Source organism: Pleurodeles waltl, chromosome 6 (assembly GCF_031143425.1).
Source record: "Pleurodeles waltl isolate 20211129_DDA chromosome 6, aPleWal1.hap1.20221129, whole genome shotgun sequence".
Taxonomy (NCBI): Eukaryota; Metazoa; Chordata; class Amphibia; order Caudata; family Salamandridae; genus Pleurodeles; species Pleurodeles waltl.
The window spans coordinates 563,017,007-563,044,066 of NC_090445.1; the positions used below are offsets into that span (position 1 = coordinate 563,017,007).

At 46.1% G+C, this 27,060-nt stretch overlaps 1 protein-coding gene across 8 annotated transcripts in view; it reads right to left on the minus strand.

Annotated features, from left to right (window-relative positions):
• Positions 1-27,060, minus strand: part of CSDE1 (cold shock domain containing E1) — a 522,536-nt gene that overhangs the window by 348,213 nt on the left and 147,263 nt on the right. For all 8 annotated transcript variants that reach the window (XM_069238744.1, XM_069238741.1, XM_069238743.1 and 5 more), the window contains one exon: positions 7,200-7,297. In XM_069238744.1, coding sequence (XP_069094845.1) covers positions 7,200-7,297 — 98 coding nt within the window. The remainder of the gene's footprint in view (positions 1-7,199; positions 7,298-27,060) is intronic.

Here is a 27,060-nt window from a genome sequence, read left to right on the forward strand (position 1 = left end):
CCATACTTTCAGACTACCAAACTGGATGCCACCCAGGAAGAGGCACTGAATCTGCACTCATCACAATCAGGGATGATCTTAAAAACACAGTCGACCACAATGGAGTTGCTGCACTACTACTCTTGGACCTCTCAGCTGCCTTTGACACTGTTGACCATGACACCCTAATTCAAAGACTCCACAAAGACGGCACAGAAGGAACTGCTCTCCACTGGATCACATCTTACCTTCAAAACTGAACCAATGTCACCTATTTATCCCCTTTCTCATCTAAACCCAACTTCACAAAAGCAGGGGTCACTCAAGGATCAATAATCTAACCTATGCTTTTTAACATCCACACGAAGTCATTACCAGAATTGATCAATGAATTTTAACTCACATGCTAAAACTATGCAGATGACACAAATACTCCTTAAATTGGAATGCCCCAAAGACACTGGAAACTCACAAATCTTCAGTTGCCTCAGAGTTGTTAAATCAGTGGATGACTTGGAGCCATCACAAACTGAATGCTTTCCAAAACTGAAACACTCACATGTGGCAACTGGAAAAAATATGACCCACTGTGTACCTTGCCTGACAATCTGGGACCACCTATTCAGGTATCTAAGGAAGTTAAAAACCTTGGAATTTCCATGGAATAACCAAGCGCACAAATTAGCATAATGAAGCTTTATCACCTTGAAAACTTTGCAACACATCTCTCCCCACCTCTCATTTCCACACAAGGTTCAGACTACTATCTCTTGTACTATCTAAACTAGATTAGACCAATGGCCTCTACCATGGATCATCTCTATCTACTATGAAAAAACTACAACACATTCAGAACTCTACTGCCAGACAACTACTAAATGCAAAGCCACAAGCCCACATCTCCCCTCCCTTGAAGGGACCACATTGGTTACTGGCTGCAGAAGATCCACATTCAAGCTGCTTTTTAATGACCCACAAAGCAATACATGGAACAGGACCGCATTTCATAAGGAATAAAATTACCAAATGCATTTAACAAAGAAACCTCTGCTCAAGGCTGGCACCCCACCTTAAAACACCACCATACAAGAAAAAGACTATAGGTCGTACATCCTCTTCTGTTAATTCGGTCAAGCTATGGAATTCATTTCCCTCAAATATATGATCCACGGATAACTAGCTTGTCTTCAGAAGACTACTCAAGAATTGTCTCTTTCCTTCATAACAACCACATCCAAAGTGCAATGGACTGCATATGCCTGTGTTGGTAAACATTTATGTACTGAGTGTGATTCAGAAATATGTATAATTACTATTTCATAATAAAATATGCACATGCTCTTTAAACCTGACTAACAAACATATTTTTACTCATGGTTATATCTGTGTGGATATATACACGTGTGGGTGTGCACATATGTATATACAAGTATTTATACAATGCATGTGTATATGTGTATGTATACATATATTTGCATATCATTCTATGCTTAACCTGTTCATAGGTCATTGCATAGTCCCTAGATAACTTTTTCGATTAAATACTTATGAATCCCTGCTTTCATTTTAGATATCACAATGAGCAAATGTAATCCTATTTTATCAGCAAGCGTTTCCCTATTGAAAATTGAGGAAAGAAAATAATGTTAGAAACGTACACAAATAAATTCACCTCAAATATTGCTCCTCTTGAAAGTCTAAGTTTATACAACACAACTTTAAATCAAACTATTATAGCCATTATTATATTCCTTACACATATTCCCTTACTATGTATTTACGTATTACTTGAGTCCAACTGTACAAGAAGGAAAATATATATCTATATTTAAAAAAAAGCTTTACTCTGTCTCCTCATCTTCTATCAATCTATACCTCTATCAATCTATCTTCCATCCCCACTCTGACTCATCCCAAACCCATTCAACTACTATGATCTCCAAAGTAACCCTGCCTAAGCTCGTCCCACTACTGCTCCTGGCTCAGCCCACACCTCAGTTTATTACCATTATCTCCCAAACAACCCTACAATATTCGCCATCATTTATCTCACTTTTGACTCATTCAACACCCCTTCTGCTACTATGATCTCCCTAAACCCATTCTACAGACTCTTCCCTCCCTCATCTTTTACTCATCCCAAGCCTCATCCTATTACTATAAACTCCCAATTAACACTTTTGGATGCTTCACTCCTTTATCCCTCGATTATTCTGTTCAAACCAACTAACACTCACATATCCTTTGCTCAAACTAACTCATACTAATACTGTACTCATATTTCCCTTTATTAATCCACCACCAATCCTTCTGGGTTCCGACAAATTCCATTTCTATATTTTTTCAAATATGTCTGCTGCAGCCACACATTGTCACTAAGAGTTCTACTCTATGAAAGCATTTTTAAAAAGAACAGGACATTTAGGCAGCCATAGTACAGCAATCTAAGCTTACGGTCCTATTCAAGGGACAATTTCACAAACTTTGATCAGTAAAACAAGACAATTAATTATTGGAGCAGTCACGCAGAAGCACAAGTAAAGTGACTGATCTGTTTCAGTGTACAAGGTCTTCACGCTTAACTTTAAATATGCTCTTCTATTGTTTAATAAGCATACTTGTGTTGCAACTGCTCTAATTATGTGAATCTTTCACCTATTGCAAACAAATTATGGGTTTGATGAAGACAGCTGGCTCCTCGACAGGCTAGGTTGCGTGTGCCACTCCAAGGCACACTGCTAATGGAGTATAAGGAGCCCCCTAACCCGTCCCCCTGTTCCTTTCCCACAAAAACACCCAGGGAGTATCTGGGGCAGGCAAGGTTCTCACATAGGCGGCTGTTCAACTGGGGGGAGAGGCACGAGTTGGGTGCTTTCAAGCTAGTGCTTGTCAAAGTAGGGGGAAAATAATGCAGCAGATTGATCAGGTTGTTCTAAGTTCATTCTCTGTAAGGTGGTTACTTTTTATTTTTACTGATAAGGGACATCACCTAGAAGGATGAAAATTACCTTGCAATGTGAATGGCAACAATAACAGAACAAAGTGCTGCGGTACACTAACAGTTCAGATCAGTAGACGCAAATTTGATATTTTTACAAGAAACACATTTGAAGGTCAAAGCCTGTCTACATCGAATGCCGGCTTATATCCAGTATTAGTTCTTTGCGTTTCTCAGGCCTCGTTATGTGGGGTTGCAATTTTGATCAGGAACGTGCTCCATTGTTAAATACTCTGTTGTTAAAGATCTGGGCACTCAATGGCTGTGGGTAAAAGCTAAACTACCAAATCAATTATTCGACTTTCTAAGCTATTATGGGCCTATTAAAGATTCCCCCTTGAGCTATGGGTCACTTAATAATGGGGTGGCGATTTTAATTTGCTTCTGAATATTTCTCTCGATTCATCCTGCATGAATAGACATTAAAACTAACCTAAATCCATTAAGGCTCTGCATATCTTAATGTGAGATTTCACTTTAATAGACCCTTCGCTGGTGGAACATCTCCTAGAGCGACAATACACTTGGTATTCTAAGCGGTATAGCTCAATGTCATGCTTAGTTAAAAAAAAAAAAAAAAAAAAGAAAGAAAAAAAAACGATTTCACTCCATCTGTTGGGCAAACTCTGTTATGCTAACAAATGCATTTTCAGGTCACTCGGTCATTTCCTTAGAGATTGATCTTCTGGTTCCACCACTTCAGATACCTAGATGGGTCTCTAATAAAGCATTGCTCTCAAATGATCCCAGGGTCGGGCAGATGTGCCAGACACCTGAGGATTTTTTACATTTAAATTTGGGTTCAGCTTCAGACTTTACAGTCAGGGAAATGCTGAAATATATATAAAAAAAAGAAAAAAAAAGCAGGTTATTTCTTTTCAAGCTCAGAAAAGAGGCGAAAAGCCAAAATGTGTTCAACTCCAGACTGCCCTTAACACAGCCACAAAGCCGAATCATCTGGCTGCTACCACACATACGAAACTAGAGCTAATTCAAGCTGGAGAGAACTTTCAAGAGTTTTTCATTGCCAAAGAAATAGTTAATCATAACTCATGCCTTTACAAAAGTTACAAGGAAAATTAGCACATAGGCACATTTTTAGCTTGGTCAGTCGAATGCAGAGCCAATACTACTAAAATGATTTGTGATCCATTAATCCACACAGTAGTCTTACAGCCCCACTCAGCTGCTGAGGTGTTTCAAGGTAATTGCTCCAGAATATTTTTCTGAAACTAATAGCCCCTTCCTCAGGCTATTAAAAATTTGCTAGATGTTATTGACATACCAAAGCTTTTGGCAGACCAGAGAATTATATCTACTTCAATAACTCTGGCAGAAATGCAACTGGCAGTGAAATCTTTGCCCAATGCTAAAGCCTGCAGTAAGGATGTCCGCAGAGGTCTAAAAGAATTTCTGATCCCAATGTTTGTTCGTCTTTTCAATCAGATCCTATCTGGTTGCGTCATACCTGCCACTTTTAAAGAATCAGCTGTTAAGCTTTCTGAAAAAGAACAAACCAGAGAGGGACGTTAATTCATATCACCCTGTAAGTCTCCTCAAGAGTGATTATAAATTGTTCAACAAGATCAATGCCAATAGGTTATCTTCGGTGGCTCAAATCATTATACATATGGTTCAGAATGGTTTTCTGCTGATACAGAATATCACTCAACAAGCCTTTTTTGATTCAAGCTATAGAATTTTATACAAACCAAAATGCCAAGGCTGATTCGATAATGTTGGATGCTGAAAAGGCTTTTGATCTTGTTGAATCAAAAGTTTTATTTACAAGCCTCCAAGCAGCTGTTGAAAACATTCAGATGCAAAGGCCAATATCATTAATAATACATGAGCCGCGGAGATTGCTATTAGGCGGGGTGCTAGACAACGGTGCTTAATGTCTTACATTAGCTTGTGTCATTCGTCGGGATCAGAGTATTTGTCCTACCGTACTGGGCGCATCGAAGCTCAAATTCTATGCCGATGATATGGTCTTGCATTTGGTGGCAGATGAAGCTACTATTCAATGCACCGCCTTCAGAATTAGTGAATTTACAGCGATTGACAGCTACAAGATCAATCAAAATCTGAAGCTCTGTTATTTTACTGCTCCCCCCGATATTCTTCCCATCACAATGTGGGCGGGCTACCATACAGAGCGTCCCATTCTGTATTTAGATCCCTGCAAATTTGAAGATCTGTACACAGAATTATTTTTCCACCCTCTCTAACGTTCGTTGTTTACTTAAACAAATGGAATAACCTCCCCCTTACGATCGTAGGCTGTGTGTCTGATAAAAATGAATGTGTTACCTCTGTTCTAGTTTGTTTTTACTAACGTAACAATTAAAATTCCAGTCCTTTTTCGAGACCACTGTTGCAGAAATAAATCGCTTTATTTGGCAAAGGAACAAACTGCGGATCACTTTACAGGCAGTCCAACTGGATCATGCAGAGGGCAGTCTGGCACTCCCACGACTCAAGACTTACTACCAAGTAGCAATTTTAGACTGGCAGTTGCACGCACTTACATTTAAGTATCATGCTAAATAATTCTGGCACAGATCTCTTCTTTTTGAAGAGCCTTAGAATACCAAAGAGAACGAGGCGTTAAGGTCCCACAAATTCTTGTAAATCGCTTAAAAAATCTGCAAAGAACAAACTACCTCTTCTACACCCTCAATTAAATCTTTCCCTCTGTGCTGGAATAGGCTTACGATCTGATCGGGCTATATTTAGCTGCTGGGCCAATTAGGGTTTTTGGGGTTTTTGGAGGATTAACTTGATCCAATAGTGAATTCCTCTTGTGTCAGACAAATTATTATTAACAACTTCTCTATTAGCTGTACTTTTTTTTTTTGTTTTGTTTAGCTAAACCCGAATTAAACATTTCTCCTCTGGCTACATGTTTGATACAGACATGATTGTCCAAGAAAAATCAGTCCGGCGTTCTTTATAACCCGCTTAGTTGGAGTTGGAAATTTGTGTAGAATATTACACCAGACCGTGGGTGTGAATTTGCTACCTGATTGTATGAGCAAAATTACCTCTGCTGCAGGATGCAAAATAGCTGCTGCTCAATGGTGTTTCTACAATCGGCTCAGTGCTAAAGCTATTCGCACACAGCTAATTTCTAAAGACTGGTGTTTTTCTGTAAATGGATGTCGTACTATACGCCACATAAGATCACAAAGAACCACGCTGGGTTGTCATCACCGTGTTTCAGATGCGGCTAGGAGGTCTGTGACAAGCTCCAAATAATGTTTACTTGTCCCTGGTTATGTCCATTTTGGATCAAAATCTTTTCTGAATTTGGGGCAAGGTTCAGTCGAAAAATCACTCCAGATGCTCTGGGGACATTATTTGTTATTTTTACTTTTTCTGCTAATATCTCCATTGGGCTGACCCAGTTTTTCTTCATAGCTACTTTAGTAGCAATATTGATGATTTTGGCGAATTGGAAAACAAAAAGTAATTCCATCGGTCGTACAATGATCTGCTAAAACGCTCGAAGTTACCTTTCATAAGACGTTGTACGCCAAAGAGTGGGATCAAATAAAAGGTATAGGAAATTTTGGCAGAACTTGAAATAATGGGAAGGTCAACAGTTATTAAGGTGTAATATTTTGTCATACTTCCGAGGCTGATAATATTGTGCACAATATCATCTTCCTTCATAGGTGAATTAACTCTGGTTTAACCTAGTTTCTAAATTTGAACTTTATGATCCTTTTTATAGGATATAAAAATTCACTAGAATTTATCTGCTGCATCTTCATAAATAACATTTAAAAAAAAAAATTTACAGGTCCAAGTTCAGCTGCAACTTATTAGATGACCAGTTTGTATGTTTTCTTTCAAATTAATAGATTCTAATTTCCTCTGCAAGTTGTATGTTTCTTAGTATCCCATTAGAAAATACTGCCTTGTAGGTGGTTTTTTTTTTTATATATACATATCCAATACTACTGAAACTTCAGCATCTTCTTAACTACTTCCTCTGACCCCTTCACCTACACTGGAGAATGAGGTCCTCAAAAGTGTTGGAGAATGTCAACATCCCCCATATAAGAGCACACAATTTCACTATTAGCAAATGTTCATTTTTGCACATCATTTCCCAATCATGGTCACGACAAAATGTTTCCACATTGCCACTTTCAAATAGAAGGTAACAAATGAAATGAGTTCACCACAAAATATATACATAATAACCACTTACTGTTTATTTGTATCAATTATAAAATTGATTTTATCTCCAGTTTCCAGCTGAGAGTTTCCATCAACATCATCAGGGGTGTAGGTTAGATAAAATACTTCCTATGACAAAACAATCATTGATTTAGTATAAACGGCCACATTATTGATATACTGAAAAAAAAATGAATGGGAACTCAAAGAAATCATTTGTTGGTACGGCTATTATTGTGAACTGTTTTCAAATCAAAAACATGCTTCAAAATGGTATACAAGAGTGGAGACACAGCACTAATATGATATTCAAATTGTATTAATGCAAAAGGTCAAGCAAAGTTATGTAGCTTTCGTACACTAAGTCAGCACTGGTCACTTGGGAAATGGAAAAACGTGGGAGAGAAATGCGTTAAATGATCAGAACAGTCAGTCAGTGAGTAAGGGTACTGCAATAATATGAGTGTTAGGGTCGTCAGATATTTAGATATCTTCAAAATTATGCAGTACCAAGATAGGCTGGCTCACGCTGTTCTACCATGTTGAGGCTCATTTTCCTCCCCCAATGCGAAATCAAGGGAAGTGGTTGAAAACCATATGCAACTATTCTGGGACCAGTTCACTCAAAGTGCACTGCCCTATGACAGTTGGTGAGGGTACCTGAAGGAAAGGTTTGATATTCTGCCTATTCTGCCTATTGCATGGTGGATTTACAGGCTGAAGGTGAGAGCACCACATTGGCAAAAGTACTTTTGGAGGACTTACGGATTAATCTATAGTATAGTTTAGCAGAGTCTAGAAGCCAGGCTCTCTAGATGTAGCTGTAGATGAGCAGTCAAGGATCATCTAGGAGACGTGTAAAGCTCATGCAATAACCACTGTAGTCATGCTGCACTTACACACACGAAAGGAAACCCTGTGTTGCAAAATGAAAATGTCACTTACCCAGTGTACATCTGTTCGTGGCATTAGTCGCTGCAGATTCACATGTGTGGCACAGTCCGCTGCCTGGTGTTGGGCTCGGAGTATTACAAGTTGTTTTTCTTCGAAGAAGTCTTTTTGGTCACGGGACCGAAGGACTCCTCCCTCCTCGGCTCCATTGCGCATGGGCGTCGACTCCATCTTAGATTGTTTTCCCCGCAGAGGGTGAGGATGGAGTTGTTTGGTCTAAATAGTGCCCATGCAATGGAGTGACTATGTATGTACGTTAAGAGTTTCTAATAATTATTTACAAATGTTCAGATGTTTAAGATTTATGATCTACTTCTAAACGGCTACAGGCTTCCCGGGGAGGTGGGAGGGTACATGTGAATCTGCAGCGACTAATGCCACGAACAGATGTACACTGGGTAAGTGACATTTTCAGTTCGATGGCATATGTTGCTGCAGATACACATGTGTGGCATAGATTATAAAGCAGTTACCTCCCCTAAAAGCGGTGGTTTAGCCTGTAGGAGTTGAAGTAGTTTGGAATAATGTTCTTAGTACAGCTTGGCCCACTGTAGCTTGTTGTGCATTTAGTACGTCTACACAGTAGTGTTTAGTAAACGTGTGAGGCGTAGACCAGGTTGCAGCCTTACATATTTCGCTCATAGGAATGTTTCCTAGAAAAGCCATTGTAGCACCTTTCTTTCTGGTTGAGTGTGCCTTTGGTGTAATAGGCAATTCTCTTTTGGCTTTAAGATAGCATGTTTGAATGCATCTGACTATCCATTTAGCAATGCCTTGTTTAGAGATTGGATTTCCTATGTGTGGTTTTTGAAAAGCTATGAACAGTTGTTTTGTTTTTCTGATTAGCTTTGTTCTGTCAATGTAATACATTAGTGCTCTTTTGATGTCTAATGTATGTAGTGCCCTTTCAGCCACAGAATTTGGTTGAGGGAAGAACACTGGCAATTCTACTGTTTGATTTAAATGGAATGGTGAGATTACTTTTGGCAGAAATTTTGGATTTGTTCTTAGAACTATTTTATTGTTGTGTATTTGAATAAATGGTTCTTGTATGGTAAATGCCTGTATTTCACTTACTCTTCTGAGGGATGTGATTGCAATGAGAAATGCGACCTTCCAGGTTAGATATTGCATTTCACAGGAATGCATGGGTTCGAAAGGTGGACCCATGAGTCTTGTTAAGACGATGTTAAGATTCCATGAAGGAACTGGTGGTGTTCTTGGTGGTATAATTCTTTTTAGCCCTTCCATGAATGCTTTAATAACTGGTATTCTAAATAGAGACGATGAATGAGTAGTTTGTAGGTAAGCAGATATTGCTGCGAGGTGTATTTTTATAGATGAAAAAGCGAGACTTGCTTTTTGCAAATGTAGTAAGTATCCTACTATGTCTTTAGTAGAGGCATGTAATGGTTGTATTTGATTGGAATGGCAGTAGTAAACAAATCTTTTCCACTTAGATGCATAGCAGTGTCTAGTGGAAGGTTTTCTTGCTTGTTTTATGACCTCCATGCATTCTTGTGTGAGGTCTAAGTGTCCGAATTCTAGGATTTCAGGAGCCAAATTACCAGATTCAATGATGCTGGGTTTGGGTGCCTGATCTGTTGTTTGTGTTGTGTTAACAGATCTGGCCTGTTGGGTAGTTTGACATGCGGTACTAGTGAGAAGTCTAGTAGAGTTGTATACCAAGGTTGTCTTGCCCATGTGGGTGCTATCAGTATGAGTTTGAGTTGGTTTTGACTCAACTTGTTTACTACATATGGAAGGAGAGGGAGAGGGGGAAAAGCGTACGCAAATATCCCTGACCAACTCATCCATAGAGCATTGCCTTGTGATTCGCGGTGTGGGTACCTGGATGCGAAGTTTTGGCATTTTGAGTTTTCTTTTGTTGCGAACAAATCTATCTGGGGTGTTCCCCAAATTTGAAAGTACTTGTTCAGAACTTGGGGGTGAATTTCCCATTCGTGGACTTGTTGGTGGTCTCGCGAAAGGTTGTCTGCTAGTTGGTTTTGTATTCCTGGAATAAATTGTGCTATTAGGCGAATGTTGTTGTGAATCGCCCACTGCCAAATTCTTTGTGTTAGGAGGCACAATTGTGTTGAGTGTGTTCCTCCTTGTTTGTTTAAATAATACATTGTTGTCATGTTGTCTGTTTTGACAAGAATGTATTTGTGTGTTATTATGGGTTGGAAGGCTTTTAACGCTAGAAATACTGCTAACAGTTCTAGGTAATTGATATGAAATTTTGTTTCGTGTATATCCCATTGTCCTTGAATGCTGTGGTGATTGAGGTGTGCTCCCCACCCTGTCATGGAAGCATCTGTTGTTATAACGTATTGAGGCACTGGGTCCTGAAATGTCCGCCCTTTGTTTAAATTTTTGCTGTTCCACCATAGAAGCGAGAGGTATGTTTGGCGGTTTACCAACACCAGATTTTGAAGTTGACCCTGTGCCTGTGACCATTGTGATGCTAGACACTGTTGTAAGGGTCGCATGTGTAGTCTTGCGTTTGGGACAATGGCTATGCATGATGACATCATGCCTAGAAGTTTTAGCACATGTTTTGCTTGTATCTTTTGGTTTGGAAACATAGCACTTATTACCTTGTGGAATGCCTGCACTCTTTGTGGACTTGGAGTGGCAATTCCTTTTGATGTGTTGATGGTTGCTCCTAGATATTGTTGTGTTTGACACGGTTCTAGGTGTGATTTTGTATAGTTGATGGAAAACCCCAGTTTGTGAAGGGTTTGTATGACAAATGTGGTGTCGTTTGCGCATTTTTTTACTGTGTTGGTCTTGATTAGCCAATCGTCTAGGTAAGGGAACACATGTATCTGTTGTCTCCTGATGTGTGCTGCTACTACTGCTAGACATTTTGTGAACACTCTTGGTGCAGTTGTTATTCCGAATGGCAACACCTTGAATTGGTAATGTATTCCTTTGAATACGAACCGTAGGTACTTTCTGTGAGAAGGGTGTATTGGTATATGAAAGTACGCATCCTTTAGGTCTAATGTGGTCATGTAATCTTGCTGTTTGAGCAGTGGAATGATGTCTTGTAGTGTGACCATGTGAAAATGGTCCGATATGATGTAGGTATTTAGTGTCCTGAGATCTAATATTGGTCTTAATGTTTTGTCTTTTTTTGGAATTAGAAAGTACAGGGAGTAAACTCCTGTGTTTTTTTGTTGTACTGGTACTAACTCTATTGCATCCTTTTGCAGTAGTGCTTGAACTTCTAGTCCTAAAAGTTCTAAATGTTGTGGTGACATTTTGCGTGTTCTGGGGGGGATGTTTGGTGGGAAGTTGTGGAATTCTATGCAATAGCCATGTTGGATTATTGCTAATACCCAATTGTCTGTTGTAATCTGTTGCCAAGATTGGTAGAATTGGCTTAGTCTTCCCCCCACTGGTGTTGAGTGAAGGGGTTGCGTGACTTGAAAGTCACTGTTTAGGTGGAGGTGTTTTTGGAGTCTGGAATCTTCCCCTACTCCTTGGGAATTGACCCCCCCGATATCCCCTGAAACCTCCCCTTTGGAAGGAACCCTGATATGGTGTGGTTCTTGTTTGTTGGCTGGTGGTGTCTGTGGGTTGGCCACGAAACCCCCCTCTAAATGGAGTTTTTCTGAAAGAGCCTCTGCTCTGCGGGGAGTAGAGTGCGCCCATGGCCTTGGCCGTGTCTGTGTCTGTGTCCTTTTTAAGTTTTTCAATGGCTGTATCCACTTCAGAGCCAAAAAGTTGTTTCTCGTTGAAGGGCATATTAAGGACAGCCTGCTGGATTTCAGGTTTGAAGCCTGAAGTGCGTAGCCAAGCGTGTCTCCTTATGGTGACAGCAGTGTTGACTGTTCTTGCTGCAGTATCGGCTGCGTCTAGTGAAGAGCGGATTTGATTGTTTGAGATAGTTTGTCCCTCTTCCACTATTTGCTGCGCCCTTTTTTGGTATTCCTGGGGAAGATGGTCTACGAGAAGTTGCATCTCGTCCCAGTGTGCTCGGTCATATCTGGCCAGCAGCGCTTGTGAATTTGCGATGCGCCACTGGTTGGCTGCCTGTGATGCTACTCTTTTCCCTGCCGCATCAAATTTTCGGCTTTCTTTGTCCGGAGGTGGGGCGTCGCCAGATGTATGTGAATTTGCTCTCTTGCGAGCTGCTCCTACTACCACGGAGTCAGGTGGTAACTGCGAAGTAATAAACACTGGGTCTGTGGGTGGTGGTTTGTATTTCTTATCCACCCTTGGGGTGATGGCTTTTGATTTTACGGGCTCTTCAAAAATTAGTTTTGCGTGCCGTAACATCCCTGGTAGCATTGGGAGACATTGATATTGGCTGTGTGTAGCCGAGAGGGTGTTAAATAAAAAATCCTCCTCTATAGGATCTGAATGCAGTTGGACATTGTGGAATTCTGCTGCCCTAGCCACCAGTTGCGAGTATGAGGTACTGTCCTCTGGCGGTGACGGCTTTGTGGGGTATGACTGGGGATCATTGTCCGGCACTGGGGTGTCATACAGGTCCCAAGCGTCTTGATCCTGATCGTCATGACTTATGGTAGTTTGCGCTGGTGAGTGCATTTGTGGCGGTGTTTGTGCCGACGATGCCTGTGGTGGAGAGGGCGGAGGCGTGACTTTTTTAACCACTTTGGCTTGTGGTTGTGCGTCATCCTTTGGAAGTTCGATCCTTCTTTTCCTCATGATCGGGGGAAGGGTTGATATCTTCCCTGTGTCGTGCTGGATGTACAGTCTCTTTTGTGTGTAGTCCGATTCTACACTTTGGAGCTCTTGTCCAAATCTGTGCATTTGGCCACTTATTCCTTGTTCCTCTGAGTAGGATGAAGGTGTGGTATTTTTCGGCGCCGAGAGAGAATCTTTTTTCGGTTTCGGCACCGACAGAATTTTTGTTCCTTTCGGCATGGATTCTCGGTGCCGATGTTTTTCGGTGCCAGTATCTTGTTTTTGTCTCTCGGAGCCGCTTTCTCGGCTCCGAGTTTGCTCCATGGCGGTCCCTCGACCGGAGTCGGGTGTCTTCGCTATGGGCGTGCCCTTTTTCGGCGCCTTCGACGGGTCGCCTGTTTTATGGGTCGAGCCATGGCCTGTTGGCAGTGGCGTCCCCTGGGCTTTCGGTTTGTCGATGGATTTACTTTTCAACGTCTTACTCACAGTTTGTTGCTGTTGTTCGACGTCTGAGTCTCCGGATTCTGATTCCGGAACCGAGAATGTTTCCTCTTCCTCGTCGAAACGTTGTTTTGTCGACGTGGACGCCATTTGTTGACGCCTGGCTCTTCGGTCCCGGAGTGTTTTTCTGGACCGGAAGGCTCGACAGGCTTCACAGGTATCCTCCTTGTGCTCGGGGGACAAGCACAAGTTACAGACCAAGTGCTGATCTGTATAAGGATACTTACTGTGACATTTTGGGCAGAAACGAAACGGGGTCCGTTCCATCGGCTTCGATGTCGCACGCGGTCGGGCCGACCAGGCCCCGATGGGGGAATCGAAGCTACCCCAAAGTCTTCCGATGATCGGTGTCGATGTACCTAACTATCCCGATACCGAACGGAACAATACCGACGCTTTCTTCCGAGATTCTGACTAACTTTCCGAACCGAAACACGGAGCGAAAAGGAATACGTCCGAACCCGACAGCGGAAAAAAACAATCTAAGATGGAGTCGACGCCCATGCGCAATGGAGCCGAGGAGGGAGGAGTCCTTCGGTCCCGTGACCAAAAAGACTTCTTCGAAGAAAAACAACTTGTAATACTCCGAGCCCAACACCAGGCAGCAGACTGTGCCACACATGTGTATCTGCAGCAACATATGCCATCGAACATAAGGGTACTTTATTTTAGTGACAATTACCAAAAAGTACTAGAGAGGAAACCCTCCAATAGGAGATAAGTAACACACTAGATATGTACACTAGTAATCAGAAACAGACATAAATAGCAATAGAAAACAGTGCAAATCGCAACAGGGGAAACCCGAACCATATAATAAAAAACAGAAAATTGAATGCCAATGCAGGACCCCCACCTAGGTAAGTGGAGTGGAATATGTCGAGGGGAGCTGGGGGAACTAGGGAACCCCAAAGGTAAGTATCACAGGGTCGTCTCCACCCCATCCAGCGACCAGGAAGAAAGGAGTAAGTTCCTTGATTTTCCACAAACCACTCAATAGGACTGAAGAACACCCAGATAAGACTGCAAGAAACCAGTGGCGGATTCCTGAACAGGAAGATCTGAAAAAGAAGGGGACCAAGTCGCAGGAGTGTTCAGTGGTGGCAGGGGTCAATGCCCGTCCGTGGTTGCAGGGGTTGGTTAACGGTAGGACGAGGACGGTCAGCAATACAGCCCTGGAGTCAGTAGGAATTCCTGGAGGGTGCAGTTGGCATCCCACGCCGGATGGAAGATTGCAGTCTGTCTGTGGTGTGGAAAAGCCACCAACAAGCCTTGGTAAAGGCAAGAGTCGCCTTCCTGCGTGGGAAGGCAAGTGCTTACCATCACCAAAGCTGAACAGCTGGCAGACAGGACCAAGGGGACCACGCCAGGCCACCACCCGTGACACAGGATCCCCACAGCTCAGGATGAGAGAAGATCCACACAGCCGGTCGTCGTCGTAGTAGGTGCCTGCGGATGCAGGGGAGTGACTCCTTCACTCCAAGGAAGATTCCTACTTTCTCATGCACACTGAACACTTGCCACCCTCAGAGAAAGCACAGCAGAGGAAATGTTGCAGAAGCTGGAAGGAGCCGTGGAAACAATGTTGCAAGCAGTCTTTGTTGCAGATGCAGATTGTTGGTTCCAGGAGGGACCAGTCGAAGTAGAGGTTGCAGAGGAACCCTGCAAGCCAAATCTGAGGACCCACCCAGGAGGGAGCCCCTAAACAGCCCTGGAAAGAGTATTGGTTACCTAGCCAGGTGACCACCTATCATGAGGGAGCTCTGACATCACCTCCCTGACCAGGCCTCTCCGATGCTTCCAGAGGCCTCTGCCCATCTTGGATTCAAGATGGCAGAATCAGAGGACCCACTGGAGGAGCTCTGGACACCACCCCTGGGGTGGTCACTCCCCTTACCATTGTCCATTTGTGCACCAGAGTAGGGACTTTAGGTCCCTGAACCAGTGTAGACTGGCTTATGCAAGGAGGGCACCAAATGTGCCCTTCAAAGCATACCAGTGGCTTGGGGAGGCTACCCCTCCCATCCCAAGCCATGTAACACCTGTCTCCAAAGAGAGAGGGTGTTACACCCCCATCCCCCACAGAAGAAATCCTTTGTTCTGCCTTCCTGGGCTTGAGCGGACCAAGCAGCAGGAGGGCAGAAACCAGTCTGAGGAATGGCAGCGGATTGGACCCCCCGGAAAACCCCAGAAAGCTGGTAGGAGCAATGCTGGGGGGTCCTCTAAGGAGCCCCCAGAGTGCATGGAATCATACTTCCAATACTGGCAACTGTATTGCGGTATGATTCCAACATGTGATACCAAACTATTATGTAGCTGGCCATAGGTAGTGAACTATGTCTAGTTCATGCATTAAATTGCATCCTCACGAAGTCCGTGAGAATGAAGCTGGAGTTCATGCAGAGGTGCTCTCACACACAGGTACTTGCACCCTTCCCTCTGGGCTAGGAAGGCCTACCTACTATAGGGGTGATTTACAGTGACCTGTAGTGAAAAGGGTGCATGTACCCTTTCATGCAGGCTGCAATGGCAGGCCTGCTGCTACACTTGGCATGGGCTCCCATTGGGTGGCATAATATATGCTGCAGCCCATGGAGGACCCCCAGGTACCCCAATACCCTGGGTACCATATACTAGGGACTTACAAGGGGGCGCCAGTATGACATTGTGGGGTGTGTGTGTGTGGTCCAAGCAGCCACGTTTAAAGAGTGAGAGCAGTCACTGGGGTCCTGGTTAGTAATATCACAGTGAACGTGAACACAGTCAAACATACTGATAACAGGCAAAAATGGGAGTAACCATGCCAGAAAGAGGGTACTTTTCTACACATCTGACTTAGCTAGTTCACAATATTAGCCATTCTCAGCAGTTGCTCTACTAAGAATAATGTGGTGTCTGTGGAGGAGGTGATGTTCAGAGCCAATATGGTGGTGTGGCTGATCTGGGGTTAAGGGTATGTGGTGGAAGACAAGTGGCCCTATCCCTCACCGTTCTAAGATGTAGGATGATTGAGTGAGGTGGGTTGGATAAAGCTTCGTGTCAGGATGCTAATTTCAGCTAAGCAGAGAAAAAAATGCATAAGATCATCCGGTTTTCCATTCTAGTTGACTAAAGATTCAATGCCCCAATGCATATCTGGAGGTGTAATGCTTGGCATTTTTGGTTTACTTTATGTGCAGTAAGGAACCTGTAAGAATCCATCTGTGGCAAGCAGTGCTTTAGATTCCCATGCTCTGCATGTCATTTAGTATTGAGCTCAGACGTGTGAAACTTGTTTTTATTTGAAGAGGTCTTTGGAGTCATGAGGACTAGTGATTCCTCTCTTGACTGAGCATGCATGTAAATTTAGAAAACAAAGCATCTGCAAAAACAAAGGCTTCCAGGGAGGAAGGTGGGAGCATGTGACTAAAGTGCTTCATGCGATAAATGGATGCTTACAGGGTAATTAACATTTTCAATTCGTGGTATGTAAGGAAATGCCTCCTTGGCATGGTTAACCCCTGACTTTTTGCCTTTGCTGATGCTAAGTTTTGATTTGAAAATCTGCTGAGGCCTGCTAGCCAGGCCCCAGCACCAGTGTTCTTTCACCTAAAATGTACTTTTGATTCCACAATTGGCACACCCTGGCATCCAGGTAAGTCCCTTGTAACTGGTACCCCTGGTACCAAGGGCCCTGATGCCAGGGAAGGTCTCTAAGGGCTGCAGCATGTCTTATGCCACCCTGGGGACCCCTCACTCATCACAGACATACTGCTTGCCAGCTTGTGTGTGCTGGTGAGGACAAAACGAGTAAGTCGACATGGCACTCCCCTCAGGGTGCCATGCCAACCTCACACTGCCTATGCAGTATAGATAAGTCACCCCTCTAGCAGGCCTTACAGCCCTAAGGCAGGGTGCACTATACCATAGGTGAGGGCACTAGTGCATGAGCACTGTGCCCTTACAGTGTCTAAGCAAAACCTTAGACATTGTAAGTGCAGGGTAGCCTTAAGAGTATATGGTCTTGGAGTCTGTCATGCACAAACTCCACAACACCATAATGGCTACACTGAAAACTGTGAAGTTTGGTATCAAACTTCTCAGCACAATAAATGCACACTGATGCCAGTGTACATTTTATTGTAGCATACACCCCAGAGGGCACCTTAGAGGTGCCCCCTGAAACCTTGACCAACTACCCGTGTAGGCTGACTGGTTTTAGCAGCCTGCCACACTCGAGACATGTTGCTGGCCACACGGGGAGAGTGCCTTTGTCACTCTGTGACTAGTAAAGCCTGTACTGGGTGGAGATGCTTATCAACTCCCCCTGCAGGAACTGTAACACCTGGCGGTGAGCCTCAAAGGCTCACCCCCTTTGTTACAGCACCCCAGGACATTCCAGCTAGTGGAGTTGCCCGCCCCCTCCGGCCACGGCCCCACTTTTGGCAGCAAGGCCGGAGGAGATAATGAGAAAAACAAGGAGGAGTCACTGGCCAGTAAGGACAGCCCCTAAGGCAACCTGAGCTGAGGTGACTGACTTTTAGAAATCCTCCATCTTGCAGATGGAGGATCCCCCCCAATAGGGATAGGAATGTGACCCCCCTCCCCTTGGGAGGAGGCACAAAGAGGGTGTAGCCACCCTCAGGGCTAGTAGCCATTGGCTACTGCCCGCCCAGACCTAAACACACCCCTAAATTCTGTATTTAGGGGCTCCCCAGAACCTAGGAACTCCTGCAACCTAAGAAGAGGACTGCTAAGCTGAAAAACCCTGCAGAGAAGACTGGCACACCAACTGCTTTGGCCCCAGCTCTACCGGCCTGTCTCCCTCCCCTTCTAAAGACACTGCTCCAGCGACACTTTCCCCAGGGACCAGCCACCTCTGAATCCTCAGAGGACTGCCCTGCTCTAGAAGGACCAAGAACTCCCGAGGACAGAGGCCCTGTTCACCCAAGACTGCAACTTTGTTACAAAGGAGCAACTTTAAAACAACCTGCGTTGCCCGCCAGAAGCGTGAGACTTGCTACTCTGCACCCGACGCCCCCGGCTCAACTTGTGGAGAACAAACTCTTCAGGGAGGACTCCCCGGCGACTGCGAGACCGTGAGTAGCCAGAGTTGCCCCCCCAAGCCCACACAGCGACGCCTGGAGAGGGAATCCAGAGGCTCCCCCTGACCGCGACGGCCTGTTCCTCAGATCCCGACGCCTGGTAAAGACTCTGCACCCGCAGCCCCCAGGACCTGAAGGATCCGAACTCCAGTGCAGGAGTGACCCCCCCCGGAGGCCCTCTCCCTTGCCCAGGTGGTGGCTACCCCGAGGAGCGCCCCCCCTTACCTGCATCGCTGAAGAGACCCCTTGGTCTCCCATTGATTTCTATTGAAAACCCGACGCGTGTTTACACACTGCACCCGGCCGCCCCCGTGCTGCTGAGGGTGTACTTTCTGTGTGGACTTGTGTCCCCCCCCGGTGCCCTACAAAACCCCCCTGGTCTGCCCTCCGAAGACGCGGGTACTTACCTGCTGGCAGACTGGAACCAGGGCACCCCCTTCTCCATTGAAGCCTAAGCGTTTTGGGCACCGCTTTGACCTCTGCACCTGACAGGCCCTGAGCTGCTGGTGTGGTAACTTTGGGGTTGCTCTGAACCCCCAACGGTGGGCTACCTGGGACCCAAACTTGAACGCCGTAGGTGGTTTACTTACCTGCAAAAACTAACAAACTCTTACTCCCCCCAGAAACTGTTGAAAATTGCACTGTGTCTAGTTTTAAAATAGCTATATGTGATTTATTTGAAAACTGTGTAAGCTATTTTGATTATTCAAAGTTCCTAAAGTACCTACCTGCAATACCTTTCATTTGAAGTATTACATGTAAAATTCGAACCTGTGGTTCTGAAAATAAACTAAGAAAAGTTATTTTTCTATACAAAAACCTATTGGCCTGGAATTGTGTAAGTGGGTGTTCCTCATTTATTGCTTGTGTGTACAACAAATGCTTAATACTACTCCTTTGATAAGCCTACTGCTCGACCACACTCCCACAAAATAGAGCATTAGAATTATCTCTTTTTGCCACTATCTTACCTATAAGGGGAACCCATGGACTCTGTGCATACTATTCCTTACTTTGAAATAGTACATACAGAGCAAACGTCCTACAGGGAGCCTCTGGATCCTCTCTGCAGGCGTTGCTGTGAGGGTGTAGGAGGGCAACTCATGGTGTCCACGTCATTGAAGTCACCTGTGAGTCCTCTCTGCAGTGATGGTTGTCCTGAACTCGAGCCGGGCGTAGGGTGCAGAGTGTGAAGACTCACGTTTCTGGTGGGAAGTTAGTGTCTCTTTAAAGTTTTTCTTTGGCGCTGCTGTCCTTGGGAGGTTCTTGGTCCTTTAGGTGCAGATCAGCCCTCTGATTCCTCAGAGGTCGCAGGTCCCGCTGGACGCATCGCTGTGCAGGTTCTTTGAATCTGGAGACAGGCCGGTAGGGCTGGGACCATGTCAGTTGTTGTCTCCGACGTCTCTGTGGGGCTTTTAAGGCCAGCAGTCCTTTCTTCAGGTTGTAGGAATCTGTTTTCATGGGTTCAGGATCACCCCTAAATATTCAATTTAGGGGTGTGTTTAGGTTTGGGGGGGCAGTAGCTAATAGCTACTGTCCTTTAGGGCGGCTACACCCACTTTGTGCCTCCTCCCTGTGGGGAGGAGGGCACATCCCTAATCCTATTGGGGGGGGAATCCTCCAAAACAAGATAGAGGATTTTCCAAGGAGGGGGTCACTTCTGCTCTGATCACCTTAGGGGTGGACCTGGTGGAGGGGGTGACTTCTTGTTTCTCTCAATATCTCTCCGGACTTACCACAAAATGTGGGGGCTGCGTTGGGAAGGGGGGCAGGGGGATAGGGGTGGAATCTCCACTAGCGGGAGTGCCCTGGGGCATTGTAACACCAAGACTGAGCCTTTCAGGCTCAATGGTAGGTGCTACAGTTCCTGCAGAGGGGAGGTGTGAAGCACCTCAACCCAGTGCAGGCTTTGTTTCTGGCCCCAGAGAGAGCACAAAGGCTCTCACCCCATGGCATCAGAAACTAGTCTCACTGGCAGGCAGGCACAGACTAGTCAGTCCTGCACTGAAGAATTAAAAGGGGTAAAATACAGCGGGCATCTCTAAAATGCCCTCTGTGTGTGTGTTTTAATTAATCCAACACTGGCATCAGGATGGGTTTATCATTCTGAGAATAATGATACCAAACTTCCCAGTGTTCAGTGTAGCCATTATGGAACTGTGGAGTTCGTTTTGACAAACTCCCAGACCATATACTTAATATGGCCACACTGTACTTACAATGTCTAAGAATAGGCATAGACACTGTAGGGGCATATTGCTCATGCAGCTATGCCCTCACCTGTAGTATAGTACACCCTTCCTTAGGGCTTTAAGGCCTGCTAGAGGGGTAATTTACCTATGCCACAGGCAGTATTTTGTGTGTGTGGCATCCAGAGGGGGATGCCATGTCGACTTTGTCTTGTTCTCCCCACCAACACACACAATCTACAATGGCAGTGTGTAAAGAAATGGCTCCCTGTTGCAGTTACCCCCCACTTTTTGCCTGATACTGATGCTGACTTGACTGAGAAGTGTGCTGGGACCCTGCTAACCAGGCCCCAGCACCAGTGTTCTTTCACCTAAAATGTACCATTGTTTCCACAATTGGCACAACCCTGGCACCTAGGTAAGTCCCTTGTAACTGGTACCCCTGGTACCAAGGGCCCTGATGCCAGGGAAGGTCTCTATGGGCTGCAGCATGTCTTATGCCACCCTAGGGACCCCTCACTCAGCACAGACACATTGCTTGCCAGCTTGTGTGTGCTGGTGGGAAGAAAATGACTAAGTCGACATGGCACTCCCCTCAGGGTGCCATGCCAACCTCACACTGCCTGTGGCATAGCTAAGTCAACCCTCTAGTAGGCCTTACAGCCCTAAGGCAGGGTGCACTATACCACAGGTGAGGGCATATGTGCATGAGCACTATGCCCCTACAGTGTCTAAGCAAAACCTTAGACATTGTAAGTGCAGGGTAGCCATATGAGTATATGGGCTGGGAGTATGTCAAAAACGAACTCCACAGCTCCATAATGGCTACACTGAATACTGGGAAGTTTAGTATCAAACTTCTCAGAATAATAAACCCACACTGATGCCAGTGTTGGATTTATTAAAAAATGCACACAGAGGGCATCTTAGAGATACCCCCTGTATTTTACCCAATTGATCTGTGTAGGCTGACTGGTTCCAGCAGCCTGCCACACTAGAGACATGTTGCTGGCCCCATGGGGAGAGTGCCTTTGTCACTCTGAGGCCAGTAACAAAGCCTGCACTGGGTGGAGATGCTAACACCTCCCCCAGGCAGGAGCTGTCACATCTGGCGGTGAGCCTCAAAGGCTCACCCCTTTGTGCCAGCACCGCAGGACACTCCAGCTAGTGGAGTTGCCCGCCCCCTCCGGCCCCGGCCCCCACTTTTGGCGGCAAGGCCGGAGAAAATAATGAGAATAACAAGGAGTCGTCACTGGCCAGTCAGGACAGCCCCTAAGGTGTCCTGAGCTGAGGTGACTAACTTTTAGAAATCCTCCATCTTGCAGATTGTAAGGAAATGCCTCCTTGGCATGGTTTCCCCCTGACTTTTTGCCTTTGCTGATGCTATGTTTACAATTGAAAGTGTGCTGAGGCCTGCTAACCAGGCCCCAGCCCCAGTGTTCTTTCCCTAACCTGTACTTTTGTATCCACAATTGGCAGACCCTGGCATCCAGATAAGTCCCTTGTAACTGGTACTTCTAGTACCAAGGGCCCTGATGCCAAGGAAGGTCTCTAAGGGCTGCAGCATGTCTTATGCCACCCTGGAGACCTCTCACTCAGCACAGACACACTGCTTGCCAGCTTGTGTGTGCTAGTGAGGACAAAACGAGTAAGTCGACATGGCACTCCCCTCAGGGTGCCATGCCAGCCTCTCACTGCCTATGCAGTATAGGTAAGACACCCCTCTAGCAGGCCTTACAGCCCTAAGGCAGGGTGCACTATACCATAGGTGAGGGTACCAGTGCATGAGCATGGTACCCCTACAGTGTCTAAACAAAACCTTAGACATTGTAAGTGCAGGGTAGCCATAAGAGTATATGGTCTGGGAGTCTGTCAAACACGAACTCCACAGCACCATAATGGCTACACTGAAAACTGGGAAGTTTGGTATCAAACTTCTCAGCACAATAAATGCACACTGATGCCAGTGTACATTTTATTGTAAAATACACCCCAGAGGGCACCTTAGAGGTGCCCCCTGAAACTTAACCGACTATCTGTGTAGGCTGACTAGTTTTAGCAGCCTGCCACAAACCGAGACATGTTGCTGGCCCCATGGGGAGAGTGCCTTTGTCACTCTGAGGCCAGTAACAAAGCCTGCACTGGGTGGAGATGCTAACACCTCCCCCAGGCAGGAATTGTCACACCTGGCGGTGAGCCTCAAAGGCTCACCTCCTTTGTGCCAACCCAGCAGGACACTCCAGCTAGTGGAGTTGCCCGCCCCCTCCGGCCAGGCCCCACTTTTGGCGGCAAGGCCGGAGAAAATAATGAGAAAAACAAGGAGGGGTCACTGGCCAGTCAGGACAGCCCCTAAGGTGTCCTGAGCTGAAGTGACTCTAACTTTTAGAAATCCTCCATCTTGCAGATGGAGGATTCCCCCAATAGGGTTAGGATTGTGACCCCCTCCCCTTGGGAGGAGGCACAAAGAGGGTGTACCCACCCTCAGGGCTAGTAGCCATTGGCTACTAACCCCCCAGACCTAAACACGCCCTTAAATTTAGTATTTAAGGGCTACCCTGAACCCTAGAAAATTAGATTCCTGCAACTACAAGAAGAAGGACTGCCTAGCTGAAAACCCCTGCAGAGGAAGACCAGAAGACGACAACTGCCTTGGCTCCAGAAACTCACCGGCCTGTCTCCTGCCTTCCAAAGATCCTGCTCCAGCGACGCCTTCCGAAGGGACCAGCGACCTCGACATCCTCTGAGGACTGCCCCTGCTTCGAAAAGACAAGAAACTCCAGAGGACAGCGGACCTGCTCCAAGAAAAGCTGCAACTTTGTTTCCAGCAGCTTTAAAGATCCCTGCAAGCTCCCCGCAAGAAGCGTGAGACTTGCAACACTGCACCCGGCGACCCCGACTCGGCTGGTGGCGATCCAACACCTCAGGAGGGACCCCAGGACTACTCTGATACTGTGAGTACCAAAACCTGTCCCCCCTGAGCCCCCACAGCGCCGCCTGCAGAGGGAATCCCGAGGCTTCCCCTGACCGCGACTCTTTGAACCTAAAGTCCCGACGCCTGGGAGAGACCCTGCACCCGCAGCCCCCAGGACCTGAAGGACCGGACTTTCACTGGAGAAGTGACCCCCAGGAGTCCCTCTCCCTTGCCCAAGTGGAGGTTTCCCCAAGGAACCCCCCCCTTGCCTGCCTGCAGCGCTGAAGAGATCCCGAGATCTCTCATAGACTAACATTGCGAACCCGACGCTTGTTTCTACACTGCACCCGGCCGCCCCCGCGCCGCTGAGGGTGAAATTTCTGTGTGGACTTGTGTCCCCCCCGGTGCCCTACAAAACCCCCCTGGTCTGCCCTCCGAAGACGCGGGTACTTACCTGCAAGCAGACCGGAACCGGGGCACCCCCTTCTCTCCATTCTAGCCTATGTGTTTTGGGCACCACTTTGAACTCTGCACCTGACCGGCCCTGAGCTGCTGGTGTGGTGACTTTGGGGTTGCTCTGAACCCCCAACGGTGGGCTACCTTGGACCAAGAACTAAGCCCTGTAAGTGTCTTACTTACCTGGTAAAACTAACAAAAACTTACCTCCCCCAGGAACTGTGAAAATTGCACTAAGTGTCCACTTTTAAAACAGCTATTTGTCAATAACTTGAAAAGTATACATGCAATTTTTATGATTTAAAGTTCCTAAAGTACTTACCTGCAATACCTTTCAAATGAGATATTACATGTAGAATTTGAACCTGTGGTTCTTAAAATAAACTAAGAAAAGATATTTTTCTATACAAAACCTATTGGCTGGATTTGTCTCCGAGTGTGTGTACCTCATTTATTGTCTATGTGTATGTACAACAAATGCTTAACACTACTCCTTGGATAAGCCTACTGCTCGACCACACTACCACAAAATAGAGCATTAGTATTATCTATTTTTACCACTATTTTACCTCTAAGGGGAACCCTTGGACTCTGTGCATGCTATTCCTTACTTTGAAATAGCACATACAGAGCCAACTTCCTACACAGATGGAGGATTCCCCCAATAGGATTAGGGATGTGACCCCCTCCCCTTGGGAGGAGGCACAAAGAGGGTGTACCCACCCTCAGGGCTAGTAGCCATTGGCTACTAACCCCCCAGACCTAAACACGCCCTTAAATTTAGTATTTAAGGGCTTCCCTGAACCTAAAGAGTTAGATTCCTGCAACTACAAGAAGAAGGACTGCCGAGCTGAAAGACCCCTGCAGAGGAAGACCAGAAGACACCAACTGCCTTGGCCCCAGACTTACCGGCCTGTCTCCTGCCTTCCAAAGAACCTGCTCCAGCGACGCTCTCCAAGGGACCAGCGACCTCTGAATCCTCTGAGGACTGCCCTGCTTCGAAAAAGACAAGAAACTCCCGAGGACAGCGGCACTGCTCCAAAAGAACTGCAACTTTGTTACAAGGAGCAGATTTAAAGACCCCTGCAATTCCCCGCAAGAAGCGTGAGACTTGCAACACTGCACCCGGCGACCCCGACTCGACTGGTGGAGAACAACCAACTCAGGGAGGACCCTCCGGCGACTCTACGACTGTGAGTAACCAAAGTTGTCCCCCCTGAGCCCCCACAGCGACGCCTGCAGAGGGAATCCCCAGGCTCCCCCTGACCGCGACTGTCTGAACTCCATTTCCCGACGGCTGGAAAAGGCCCTGCACCCGCAGCCCCCAGCCCCTAAAGAAACGGAACTTCTGTGCAGGAGTGACCCCCAGGAGGCCCTCTCCCTTGCCCAGGTGGTGGCTACCCTGAGGAGCCCCCCCCTTGCCTGCATCGCTGAAGAGACCCCTTGGTCTCCCATTGAAACCTGAAGGAAACCAGACGCGTGTTTGCACACTGCACCCGGCCGCCCCCGCGCTGCTGAGGGTGTACTTTCTGTGCTACTTTGTGTCCCCCCCGGTGCCCTACAAAACCCCCCTGGTCTGCCCTCCGAAGACGCGGGTACTTACCTGCTGGCAGACTGGAACCGGGGCACCCCCTTCTCTCCATTATAGCCTATGTGTTTTGGGCACCTCTTTGACCTTTGCACCTGACCGGCCCTCAGCTGCTGGTGTGATAACTTTGGGGTTGCTCTGAACCCCCAACGGTGGGCTACCTTGGACCAAAAACTGAGAACTGTAAGTGACTTACTTACCTGTGAAAACTAACAATAACTTACCTCCCCCAGGAACTGTGAAAATTGCACTGTGTCCACTTTTAAAATAGCTTATTGTGTTTTATGACAAAAGTATTCATGCTAATGTAATGATTCAAAGTTCCTAGAGTACTTACCTGCAATACCTTCCAAACAAGCTATTACATGTGAAATTTGAACCTGTGGTTCTTAAAATAAACTAAGAAAATATATTTTTCTATAACAAAACCTATTGGCTGGATTTGTCTCTGAGTGTGTTTATCTCATTTATTGTCTATGTGTATGTGCAACAAATGCTTAACACTACTCCTTGGATAAGCCTACTGCTCGACCACACTACCACAAAATAGAGCATTAGTATTATCTCTTTTTACCACTATTTTACCTCTAAGGGGAACCCTTGGACTCTGTGCATGCTATTCCTTACTTTGAAATAGCACATACAGAGCCAACTTCCTACACAGTGTGCATGTGTTAAGTGAGGGGGTCCCTTAGGGTGGCACAACACATGCTTCAGCCCTTAGGGACCTTCACTGGTCACAGGGCCCTTGGTACCACGGGTACCTTTTACAAGGGAATTATCTGGGTGCCAGGGCTGTGCCAATTGTGGAGACAATGGTACATTTTTAGTGAAAGAACACTGGTGTTGGGGCCTTGTTAGCAGGGTCCCAGCACACTTCTCAGTCAAGTCAGCATCAATATCAGGCAAAAAGTGGGGGGTAATTACAACAGGGAGCCATTTTCCTACACCTTGGTACCCTTTACACCCCACAATTGGCATACTGGTATACCGCTGTACTTAGGTACCCAGGCCATCGGTACCCCATGTGTTTCCCCTATGGGTTGCAGCATGTATTATGCCACCCATGGGAGCCCATGCAAACTTCTAGCAGGCTGCAAATGGCAGGCCTGCAGACAAAGGATGAATGCACCCCCTTCACTGCTGGTCACACCACCAGGTCACTGTAAGTCACCCCCATGGTAGACCCTTCCAGCAGTAAGGAGAGGGTGCAGGTCCCTGTGAATGTGGGCATGCCTGCAAGAGCAGAGGTGCCTCTACAAACTCCAGTTCCCTGAACTTCGTAAGTGCGGGGAAGCCATTTTCGCTATGTTCTGGCCATAAGTCAATACGTGGGGTGCATCCTCCTCTCCCTTGGAAACACGCCTTACAAGACTGGGTCGGGTAAGCATCCCCACACCATGGCTTGCTTTGAAAGGCACATTAGGTGCCCTTTTGCATAATCGGATTGCACCGGTCCTGGGACCCCCAGTCCCTGCCCTGGCAACAAACTGCACAAACTGTCCATCAGCACACTAGGAGTGGTGCCCAGAGCTCCTCCAGGTAGC